Source organism: Rhea pennata, chromosome 3 (genome assembly GCF_028389875.1).
Source record: "Rhea pennata isolate bPtePen1 chromosome 3, bPtePen1.pri, whole genome shotgun sequence".
NCBI lineage: Eukaryota > Metazoa > Chordata > Aves > Rheiformes > Rheidae > Rhea > Rhea pennata.
The window spans coordinates 19029168-19042152 of NC_084665.1; the positions used below are offsets into that span (position 1 = coordinate 19029168).

The 12985-nt window shown below is 35.4% G+C and overlaps 1 protein-coding gene across 4 annotated transcripts in view; it reads right to left on the reverse strand.

The window, feature by feature from the left end:
• Window positions 1–12985, reverse strand: part of LCLAT1 (lysocardiolipin acyltransferase 1) — a 171050-nt gene that overhangs the window by 45239 nt on the left and 112826 nt on the right. For all 4 annotated transcript variants that reach the window (XM_062571739.1, XM_062571741.1, XM_062571740.1 and 1 more), the window contains one exon: window positions 6110–6226. In XM_062571739.1, the coding sequence (XP_062427723.1) occupies window positions 6110–6226 (117 nt within the window). The remainder of the gene's footprint in view (window positions 1–6109; window positions 6227–12985) is intronic.

Genomic DNA, 12985 nt, shown 5'->3' on the forward strand with positions numbered 1-12985 from the left:
TTAATGATTTACTCAGCTGACAGTCTCAGCTTCAAACACCATTTACACAAACACATCAGACCTGAGTTTCTTTGCTCACATGACAATGACTGGCTTAAGACAGAACCCCCTCCTAAAGACAGGCTATTTAGGTCTTAAGCTATAGTTTCAATTATAGCTACAGCTTAAGCTACTTAGGGTTTTAGGGCATGGGAGCTTACAGTATCCTTTGTGGATTGCCAGGACAGCCACACTCTACTTACAAGAACCTGCTGTGCAACTGTTTAACTTCTTCACACCTTGATGATGAACAACAGACGGATGTGCATCAGCTCTCACGAGAACCACTGATAATTTTTCCTATGAATTGTCTTAGGTATAAAAGAGTTAAATAAACACACAGCATCACATTGTAATGAACGACTTTAAAAGTTAAGTACGTAAATATGCATACGTGAACACAATAGCTCCCAGAAAAGCATACAGAATCTACAGAAAAAGTCAGTAGGCGTTACAGGATTCCAATATTTGCACAGAGGGATATATTCTGCATTGAACATCTAAACACATTTTTCTTGACCTAGCAATGAAACAGATCAGGATACCCGCATGCAAGTACTGAAATGTAGTACCATACTCAGGTATAAACAGTGGCTGACTTATTGTTGTGTGTACATAAATATTTGTTTCTGGAAAAAGTGCCAATTTTAAACAAATCAGAGAAAAAAAAAGATAAGATTCACTGCTTCTTTCTGGAATGGAAAGAGACATGCTGAATTTTATCTTTCTTCATTTTAGGAAGCTGCAGTTGGCATTGATATTTGCCATACTTTTTGTTGCTTGATTATGAACCAAAATTAAATTTGAAGTTGAAATACTACACTACTAATCTCAGTAATTCTGGTTCCTCATCATACCGTAAATCCAGTTAAATATAAACCTCATGATAGGAACATATAGCCCAGTATATGCAGGTATCAAATGGATATATAGAGACAAAGTATCAATAAGAGATTCATTAAAAATTGAATGATGACAGAAAAGATTGTTTGCAAAAGTATGAATACTGTTCTAACAATGCTTTAAAATCTTAACTGTATCTTAATACTTTTGCTTATTTAGTTCTAGAAAAGTATTTTAAAAGCCACAAAGCAATTTTAAGACATATTCATAAGCAACTATTTTTTCTTGACAAACTAGTTTACTACAATTACAGATACTCTGTCAAGATAATGTGTGTAATTCAATGAATCCAGACAATATTGAATCAAATCAACTATTATTATTTTCCATCTCTTCGAAATTGAACAGTCAAACCACGGGACCTTTCAACGTCACTTGGCACTTTAGAAATATTTCATAAAATACAGCCACACCTGAAAACCTATACTCAACTTCTGAATAACTTCCCAACTTTTCAGAGAAGGATCTCATTAACTAGATCTTCAAAAGAATTATATAAATCAGAGATGTTTTAATTAACTCTCTTAAAGGCATGCTTATATAAAAAACTTAAAGTTCTGCATATTCCTCTCATTTTCAAAATCCTACATTTTGTAAAGGAAGATGATTTTCCTCAACCCAAATTCTGCCAAAATGTTTCCATACATGACATCCACTCAAAGTTTCAGGCTTAAAAAAAAGATATGTTATGAATTTAGGAGATAAATAAAAGGAGGTACATAATGATAACTTTAAAAAAAACAATACAAATTTTAGTTTTGATGTCTAGAGTTCCTTATCTATTGCTCATTCATATCAAAACATGTCCTGACCCCGTCTTTTCAAAAATGCTCTCTGTTCTAATTTTGTTCCCCAAAGAAATGTAGCAGAAAGCTCTAATTATTTTTCAATGGGTGCCAGTTAAGACCACGACCCATTACAACTGAGGCAAGTCAAATGATCTACTTGATCAAGCGACCAGAATAGGGAACAGGCAAATCAACTATTTGACTTCTCTCTGCTTTGTCAATGGCCAGCTAACAGGAGCGACAGCATTCTGAATAAAGCACCTGGGATTGCCGTGGTCACTCTGGTCAACAGAGGTTTAGTCCTCCCTCGTGTAATTTCTCTGGCCGCCATAAGGGATCAAAGCAACCTAGTTTGCTTCACCACAGAGAATACGTATAATTAATTAGTCCACCCATAAGTATTTTGATAGGCTAAGACCAGAATGTTTAACAAAACAAACCTTAAAGCATAATGGGAAAAAAACCTACTACTATTCTGAGTAACTTTCAGCAGTAAAGATTAACGAAGAACCTGACAAACGTGCTTCATCTGTTGCAGAGAATATCACAATTGACTAGAAAATCAATAATCATTCCCAAGAAGGATGAACTTTTTGCACTGGTGAAAAATGCACATATTTTGTTAACCCATATTTAATCTAGCTATATTTAACACTTTTCGATCTCCATTAGTCCTTCCTGAAATTTTTGCTACTCTTCTTACTCGCTTCCCATATCTTCAGGTGTAATAGTATAGAGTATATGCTACACTGCATATCAGGTCGCAACTGACATGTGATCTTTCATTCTTTGTGTACTTATGTCTATACCATATTTTTTCTTATCATGCACAAATAATAAAATTACATTAAATCATTCTATTTAAAATTATTATTGAACCAAAGGAACACCCTTCCCCAAAAATCAATTCTGAATCACATTTATGTCTTTCTCATGCTTAAAAAATGACAACTGCAGTCCTTCTATTCAGTGTATGATTAATTATACATTTAAAGCATGTTCATAGTCTCTGTTTACTCTTGGGTGAATCTAAGGTTAATATGAATAAGAAAACCATAATGTAACCCTCTAGAACTAAAACTGTATTTTCACTCTCTTGGCACCTGAGTATAATGAAAGGAAAAACGAGTCAGCTTTTACCTGGACCTCCGTTTAAACGAGCTGGCTTGGGGTTAGCAGCTTTCACTGCTGAAGGGTTACAAAGGTACGCAAAACCCAAGATGATGTATTGCATAAACAATTTTTATTTGCAGCCTGTTTTTAGGGTAGCACTAGTGCAGGATATCTACATTTTTCCTCTTAGCTCCCATGCTCCCAGGAACGACTTAGAAACCACCACAGCAGCAGCTATGGGAAAAAGGGATCAAGTAGATGAAATACTGATCATGTAAGAGAGAGAAAGGGCCAGAGCAATGTGAATGTTAGTCATCATTCGCAAAAATCTATTCCTATAGTCCAGAAATTTTTGTCACTTGTGGAAAGCAAAGGACTGATACCTTCTAGGACTATACTGCCAGTGTGCAGACAGTGCTTCCTCTAGGAAGAAATTGTCACGTACAAATAAAAGTAACATTTTCCTGAAGGTTATTTTTTCCCTGGATTTTTCATTTCCTATTCAGAAGGGTCACTCATAGTTATTTTTATGTCGTAACAGGTAATTCTTTTATGCTATAGCTTATGATGCATATTAATTAATGTTCTTGCCAAATGTAATTCATTTTTTCAACATTAGAAAGGCAGCTAAACTTCTAATGACATTTACCTCCCCCCCTTCACCAACCTATTTTTAGAGCAAAATAATGTACTCAGGCTTGAAGTAAAGACACTTCAGCCTCAGGAACGGAAAACAGCCACAAGCCAAAATGTATTCACGGGAGAGCTATAGGGCAATAAGGTTGTCATCCATGCCCAAAAATACTTGCAAAGACGTAAACATGATGTTAAAGTCTTTACCACTCCCTCCTCCAAATTAAAGTCACATACACTCCTTTGTGTTTGCAGTTACAACCAGTAAAAGGAAGCAAGTCTGTTTTTATGATTATTGTTACTATTGTAGCATTATAATAGTCCAGAAATAGACACTTAATATTAGCACCCAAACCTCAAAAATTCTGGCTGCCTTTATTACTACTAATATCAGACATTTGTATAAAATTGCATAGAATTGTAACCGAATTGTATAAAAAGCATTCTGGTAATATGAATAATGAGTCAAACCTGAGCAGCAGGATAAATCTAAGCATCAACTGTATTATCTGTATCTAAAAATCTACCTGGACATTTACATTTTACAGATGAAAAAGTATACATATGCAGGCATTTAATACACTTTTGTGTTTTATAGTCAAGCAATTATAGGACTTACAAAATAGTTCAGCACAAATGGTATTTGGCAAGCTTACAAACAATGGAAAACTAAGTCCTAAACTAGTAAATAACAATTTAGTATTTTGAATACCAGCTAAGTTACCTTCTCACTCATAATGTGCTACATAATAGCATTAGACATAATCTATCTAGCTTATAACACCCATCAATATACCAAACAACAAATGAATTCATAGAATCATAGAATTGGTAAGGTTGGAAGGGACCTCTGGAGATCATCTAGTCCAACCCTCAAGCAAGTGGCACATACAGGGATCAAGCCCGCGACCTTGGCATTATCAGTACCATGCTCTAACCAACTGAGCTAAACCTAACCCCTTTCTTTCAATATTAAAAAGTGGCATTCAATATTAAAAAAAGGACAATGCAAAAAGGGACATTAAAACTTCACACAATTGTGTCATAAATATAAATAGGACTTAAAGCATGTGAAAGACCGGACAAAAAAAAATCTAAGAATGCTCATGTTTTTTCCCCTGGCTTTGTGCTGCATAAAATCAGCTAATCAGCTTCAAATATTTTCCTTTTTAAAATCCAATATCCTAATTTGAATGGATCTCTCATACAGCAATACAGCAGAGAAGTATTTTTATATAATTAGAAATTGACTGTATAACCACAAAGCTTGCTTCTGAAACAAATTCAGTCTATTTTTTTAAGTTGATAATATTTCAAACTGAAAACATTTCTTTAATTGAAAATGAATCTTCTAGGCCAGAAATATGATTACAGCATATAATAATCCAGCACTGAAAAAGTTTAAGCAAAACAAGATTTTGAAATTATATCTGTGATAAATTGCTTGCTACAGAAAATTAAGTAATAAACATTCAAAATATATGAAAACCTAAAATGTCTACTGTGAGGTGTCAGATAAGATACGGTTAATTAGATACATCGTCCTTTACCAGGTTTGTCCAGATGGACAAAATATTAATGCATTTAATGCGACTTTTGTATATCTACTACTCAATAGAAATTAAGAAAAATGCTAGTCAGCTCTATTTCTAAAATCCAAGTAAGGTTTCTATCAAGGAAAAAACCTACCATCAGGCTCTTATCCTTTCTAACAACCTCAGACTTCTTCCTTTGGCAGACAGAGTATCCAACATGTGTTAAAGCTCTAGTATTGCTTTACCCAGAAGAACTAGCCTATAAAAAAGTCACTTTATATCTACTGAACATGTTTCTTCAACCATACATTCATTTATCCTGCATTTTACTGGCTAAGCATTTGCTCATCTGTGTTTGAATCACTGCCACATCAGTATCATTAAAATGTTTCCACTATTACAGCCTGGGAGAAATCTCATCCAAATTCCCACTGCCAGAGCAGCCCATTGTTCCCCTGTTACCAGGGATCAGTCTCTACCTCCAAATTAATATAGAGATTGGAGACTGTTGCAAGGTAAAAAGTGATTTTCATCCTCTTACCCACCACTCTGCCAAGCACTACAACTCCTGCTTTAAACAGCTTCTCAGCATCACCACCACCTCAAAAAGCCAGGCAAGACTAGGCAGCCGATCCGCTGCCCCTGCATGCTGCTGCGCGCTACCCTTGTTGGTCCACTACAGTGATTTGTCTCTGCTCTTACATTTAAAAAATCATCAGCTCTTCAGAGAGGGCACATCTTAAATGCGTATCTGTGCGTGTTCAGTGTCAGCCACACACTGTGGTTAAGCACTATACAGATGATAAAGCTAAACTTTCTTGAGATGTTTTCCACTATTTTCCTGAGGTAGACTGCTAAGCTACAATATTTTTTTAAAATTGCAAGAACATAATTGCTTGTTCCCTACATATTTTCTGATGATATTTGTATTTCATATCAACTCAAGAATCAAAAGAAATGTCACAATCACTAAGTTTGGTTGCAAACAAGACTTTTTTTCCATGATCAGGATATATAAAATATTTCTAAAATTGCTTCAAGCAGCATTGTGAACATCAGCAAGGAAAGAAAGTATATACAGATTCAAAGAAGCATTACCTTCCCTTAGACGTCCCACCACAAAAGTGAATCCAGTAGTTCGTGGATGCAAGACATACTCGTATTTTCGAAGTCCATTCCTCTCAGCAAATTCATTACTGCGGGCTTTGGTATTGGCTGAAGACAAAGGAGAAAATAAAAGGCACCATTTTCTAACAGTGTGCATGCAGGCCAATAATAAAATCTAATTATTTTACAACAGGAACAGTACAACAGCAGTTCACATGGTACCCACGTGCAAAAGCTTCTCAGAATGAAGCAGACCACAAGAGTGCTTTTGGTTAGGTATGTTATGGTATGAGGAAGAGCAACATGTGGACTGCAAGAAAAGCCCTTTTACTCTCTCATACAATCTTAGAAAACAATCAGCAAATCTTTCTTATTTATCAAATGCATTCTGTAATCTATAAATCAAAATTTCTTAAAAGTTCTTTGTACACCTCAATGTCCATTTTATAGTAAAATGTGTTAACTGGCACAGTAGGGTTTGGGGTTTTTTTTAAACTCAAAAGGCATGATGTGCAGTAATTTGTTTGGTATTACATATATAAATACCTTGAGGTCGATGTTTAACCAAACAAAATCTATTTTGGTAAGAAAATGGGAGCAAACAGGTAATCAAAAATACTGAAATAGTATTTTACTTCCTCGTTCTGAACTTGACACGTTTTATTCAAACTCAGCTGCACACATATAGCCTGCTTTAATCTTTCAACCAACTGCTCCGAGCAGCAACATGCTTGCTACTGCACGCAGAGTATATGCACAGCACCTGGAAAGCAGTTTGGCCGAACAGAGCAGAGCACATATTTCAACTGCCTGGCAAAAGAAATTCTCTCTAGAGAAAACTGAACACAGGTTTTAAGAACCAATTGCTAACATAGCCCACTAACCAAATAAGACGCAGACACTAAAATGAAAACTTCTGAAGTCGAGTGGAGACGAAACAATTTGTTCCTTAGTATGTGCAGTATGTTTTCAAAGTAGCTGCAGTTAATAGGCAAACTGACCTTGCAGGCTAGATCTACTCCTTCACCGTTGTACTACTGCACTTCATCACGGGCAAAATGCAAACGGACACATACAACGTTCCCACGGCAACATAAAAATGAATTAACTTATTAAATATGTTCTTAACTAGTCTTACAGGCTTTTAAAGGACGAAATCCCAGTCATAAATCTACGGAACAAGATCATTGCTTTGGTAACAAATAACTCTTCTCAAACGGAGTTCTTTACTGAAATGTCTGCAATTAACCAATTAACAAGGATGAAAGATAAATTAATGAAAACATACTGCTGCTCCATAATTTAATGGAATTGATTATTTAGTGGTATATCCTTCCCCTTACAATCATGTTATGTTTTTCCCATGAAGAAGAGATAGCACAAGTGGACAAATCAACATCAGTATTGTGTATTTTTGCACCACTGCAATTTTCTTGTGCTTTTTTCCCTAAACTATATGAACATACTGTTTTATCAGCAAATGTTGGTCTCTCTTACAAAGAACCATTTACCTACTAATAAATATCATAGTGTATCAGTGTACTAAGTATTTTTTCCACTGTAAACAACTGCGACCTGCATGGAAGTATGACGTCTTACATGTAACCCTTAATATTTAAAGCAGTTTTCCCAAATATGTTATTTGGAGAAAAGGAAAACTGCTGAAAAACAATCAAGTAAATGATCCAGCAAATGCATACAAAAATGTTACATAAATTTCCATAATGTGTCTACAAATAATAATGATCTCATAATACTACATCTTCCAAAGTGATGTCAAAATTACAGAATTTGCAAAACACTAAGACTGCAGCTGTCAATACTTAACATATTATGTTATGCACAAAACATACTAAGTTATGGACATAATACATAGCTTAAATTTACTTTTCATTTGACATATGCATTATGTAGGTCTTTAATCACACGACCAGTTTTTTTTTTTTTTTTTTTTTCCTGCTGGACTACTATCTCATTCAACGCAGAAGATGGCCTGCTCTTAATCAGTGAAGGAAACCTGTCTTCAGGACTCCTATTTCTGTTACGGCAGAGCCTGAAAAGTGAGTCATGAGCAAGATATGGAATAGCAGAAAAGGAAAGAGGAGTCTGGTAATTATTACATGCTACTCTAAAAAGCTGGACTCTACCTTAGACATAATTCTGCTGTATGCTCAACTATTTAAACTATTTTCTAAGAGATGACACTGACTCCTAAGAGCCTTCCTACAAAAGGAACACAAGTCAAGAGCTCCTTTCCAAATTCTGTGGTGGTTCAAGTAAGATACTTTTAAATAACTTTAAATTTAATTTAATAAGTCTTCAACTTAATCTGCTGTTTCCTATAAAAAGTGGAGGAATACCTTCTTCATTTTCTACATATCCAAATTAGGGTTTCACATTGGAACACTTATAGTCTGCAAATTAAGTCAATCAAAGCTCTGAGCCATGAGTGCCATGTAAGTCCACATAATACTAAATAATCTAAAAAAAAACAAGCCTAAAGCATCTCAAACTGCATACTAAGTGCTCACTCAAAAACAATTTCTCTGTAAGCCTGCATTACTACCTTATTTCAGAAGGGCAATATGAAAACAAATTCTTTGGTATTTTTAAAATACCCCTATTTGCACCACCAAGGAGACAAAAAAATACATTGGTAGTTCTGTTTTCCGAGAAAGACTTGGATTCACGCAACCAAAAAAGTTTTGGAATCTTGACTTCACCATTGCTTTCAAAAATGAGCATCTTCAAACTTCCTCTTACTGTACCTCCTCGTACTTGTAAAGAATCACTATAAACATCTTCAAAGCATCCTTAAAATTTCCCTGTACTGCAATGCCTTGTTAAAAATGTGTGAACAGCTGGACACTGGCACACACTCCAATGCTATTCAATTCCCTCCTGATATTTCATTTGTTTGCACCCCTCCCTTGCCTTTAAACCATAAACAGAGATTGTTCCCTCCTCCTTTTGTTGTGACTCTAGTGAAATAGGATATGAGAATAAGAAAAATGCTTCCAGCTAAGACAATGATCATTGTCATCTCCTGGAGGAATCATCTCCCTATTCCTTTAGCAACAGCTATCAAACCAGAGGTCTTTGTGCTTTAAACTATATTTATTCTAGGAAGTAAGATTGACGGGTTTTTGATGTTATCCTGAAAGCAAGGCTAGGATATGCTTTCACTTTACATAAATGAAAGCATAACGTTCTTCCTCCTACTAGGCCAGGCATTTGAAGGCAGTACATCATTCTGCTATTACCTATGAACAAACATACTGCCATCTTATCTGACATAACGACCTCTGTACCTACTACTGCTTGAGATCTCTGCATGAAACAGCATCTGTGCCTAAGCCTTCCAGTGGAAACTCAGAGCAAGTCTCCTGCTGAGCACTGGGTTCAGCAAAACTCAGGAAACACAGTGTTTCATATTACATCAAACCTAGACGCTAAACAATTGATCCAGGAAAGAAGAAAACCATTTTTATATTTTCTTCAGCCTGAGGGAATGTGTACAACACACACCTCTAAGTGCCTGATTCAGCAAATTAGGCTACACTGCCAGTGTTGCAAAACTTAGGTAGGTGTCATCACTCTGTGCAATCAAGACTATAATATTTCTAGAAGAAAGAATAAAAAAGCATAAGATAGCTTTGTAAGCCTGATAATGAAAACATTTCCTCAAAAAGAGGAAACACATGTTCTGCTTTTTGCTTCCAACTGACTAATGCAAACTGCATAAAGCAATTCTTGAAAGCAAGGGCTGGAACTCAACTCGGTGTAGGTCTCTCCCAAAAGGCTGCTCACATCATTTGGCTATGGGTAATGCTCTTTTTTCTTACTGTCTCCAAAAAAGATAATCAAGCATTGCTTTCTAGAAATAAGTATTTTATTTTTTCCACTGTAATTAAGCCAAAGTAAATCTACCACACTGACTTCTGCTCATCATTCCAACTAGGTATATTATGCATTTCATCTCCTTCGTTCTGTTTTCTCCTATAATAAGAAGGAATAAGCAGAATAAACTATTTTTATGGAAAAAACTCAGATATAGTTTCAAAGGTAAAGCAAATCTGAAAGGCAAGAAATGTCCAATAAGATTTTAAATGTTAACACATGAGTGTAACTAAGGTTGCCTGTTACCTTCACCGCTCAAAACAGCTAGAATTGTTTCCACTTCCTTTAGCTTTATTCACAAAACAGACAAAACATTCCAAGAGGCAAAAGGAATTCAATCTCAACTTACAATGTAACTACATGTGTCTTTTAGAGTCACTGAACTGGTACTAGACTCAAAACTAGACTGAAACTGCTGTCATAAGAACTTCATGAGATACAGCACAATTACAAACAAAATTGGTTTTCACATGGAAGTCCTATAACTATCAGACATCAACTATATCAAAATAGCTAAATACAGACAAATATAAAATCTTCAGAATTACAGTCACTCTCTATATTTTTTTTTTACATTCTTGCCTAGTTTTATTGTTCAGTTTAACAATTATCTGACAATGTAACTTTTTTTTAATCTATACGCAGTAAATTGTTCCAAATTAAATGCACAGTTATTTCAGATTCTTTACAAAAGACACTCCTAAAGAAATATGCACTTAAAAAAAAAAAATAGAGAAGCAGGCACATTGTCATTTGAAAGCCGACTGGTATCATCTGTGTACATGTTTACTGCTGCAGTATCTTGCAGTCCAAAACAACCTCTTCAGTGCAGAGTACTTTAAAGCATACACTGTGAGAGAAAATGATGAACATTCGCAAATATGCACAATACAAGCTGCCTATATATAATTTATTGGAGAGAAAATCTATCTAGCAGTTACAGAACATAAATGATTAAACAGCAGCCACGAAACTATTAAGAGAGGGTGAGTTTGGACAGTTTTCCCCTATCAAGAACTGCCTCGCACTCTGTTTTCCTCTGGCCTCGCTCGGACTTGCCTCTCCTCCTTTTGCCTTGCTCAGCTAGGACCTGCTGTATGTCAGAGGACATATTCTTCAGGGCAGTGATAAGCACAACAGTGTTAAATGTCAAATTACACAAAAGAACAATAATTTAAAGAGCTATAGCCGTATCTTCCATTTTTTGCTCCCATGTCACCTTTAGGAAATCATTTGGTCACATTTCTTCCCATCTATTTCAAAAATTGTGTGGGGAAATCCTATATATCTAGAGTATTCAATCTTATTTAATTTATTGGAAAAGCTCAGAAAATCAGCATTTTCTAGAAGCATCATGTCAGAACTTCTTTTAAAGTGCATAGGAGAGAAATTATGCTAATATCATGCACTTTCTTCATTTTTGAGACAGATTTTTAGGAAGTTAAATTTCTTTTACCTCTGAAAACAAGAAGATAAAGTGATCACACTTTTTTTTTTCAGTTAAATTATATTTTTAATTCGTGATCTAGTTCTGAATTAAAACAAGAATCTCTAGAATTTGACTTGCAAGAAAGCCTTCAAAAACATAATGCAGTAGAGTTGTATTGCGTGAGTCTGAAGAGTATTTGAAATGTAATTCTAAGTCCTGTACCCAGCAGAAAGTCTGCGTTCCCATTAAACAGGTATGTAGTATTAACTCCACTCAAAAGAACAACTCACATGCTTCTTCCAAATTCAGTATTGTCCAGACTGATCTACTTTGCTGGGCTGGAACCAAAAGAACTATGAATTTCTCTCATCATCTTATTGGAATGCTTAATTGGAATGACAACTTAAATACAACTATCCCTGATCAAAACCTGGCGCAGAACAATCTTGTATGAAAACAGAGAATATACTACCAGCTACTTTTTTTTTTTTTTTTTTTTTTTGCTGCTATTAGTGCACCGAAATGTGAATAGTAAGTATCGTCTTTTTTGTTTAATCTGAATTCTGAAAACAGCATGCATGTACTCTCAAGTACTCTCCTATGACACTGGTGCCAGGCAGTTGAAGGAACAAATGAGCACTCCAGAAATCTCCCTTTAACAAAATACCCTTATTTATCCATCTATCAGAGATTTGCTTGCATAGAGAGCATAATTGCTATATTGGTTCAACACTCCTGCTAAGATCTGGACCTTACCAAGATTTCCTACTTGGTTTTTAGCTGTTCCTTAAGGAAAAAAAGGTCTGTGCAGTCACACTGTCCACCCCCCACCCCCCTTTAACTAGTTTGTCAAAGAGAGGAGATTCAAGGAAAACTAAGCCCTGCAAGAGTTTTAGAAAAACTAATGGCTACATAAAGGCAGGACCTCCAATAGTAGAAATCATAATTAAGGGAACATCTGGCAAAGATTCCACGAATATTTGTTCTGTTAGGTCTCTTAATACAGCATGTAGCCTCTTGCCCAAACAGCAGCAATAAAAATTTGGAGAGGGAATGTCATATGAGCAGAAGGAAGGAGGAGAAACTGGAGTGAGACTGTGTACAGGGATGCACAACACAAATCTACAGGCAAGGAGACTTTAACAGTTCCTGAGGAACATGGCAACTTTGTTTTTGTTATTATTTTCAAAATAATTCCTACAAAAAGTCTTTTAAGGAATACCAAGAAAAACAAGAGAACAAGAAAAATGGTGGATTATATTCTTGTTTCTTAAAAGAACTAGACTTACCCTTGCTTTATTTTCTTCGGAGTTTCAGAAAGGCTGGCTACATGTTTATCTGTAGAAAGTTCTTTTAAGCAATTGTAGTAAAATATCTTGATGCTTTTTGCTTCTAGCTTAAAGTATTCTAGAGTGAGATCATGACCAACCTATCTAATTATTACCTCAGACCCTATAGATACAGTCTGCAAATACGCTATTCAGGTTTCATGATATTACTACTTTTAAAATGCATTCATATGGCACCTTTCACTGCAA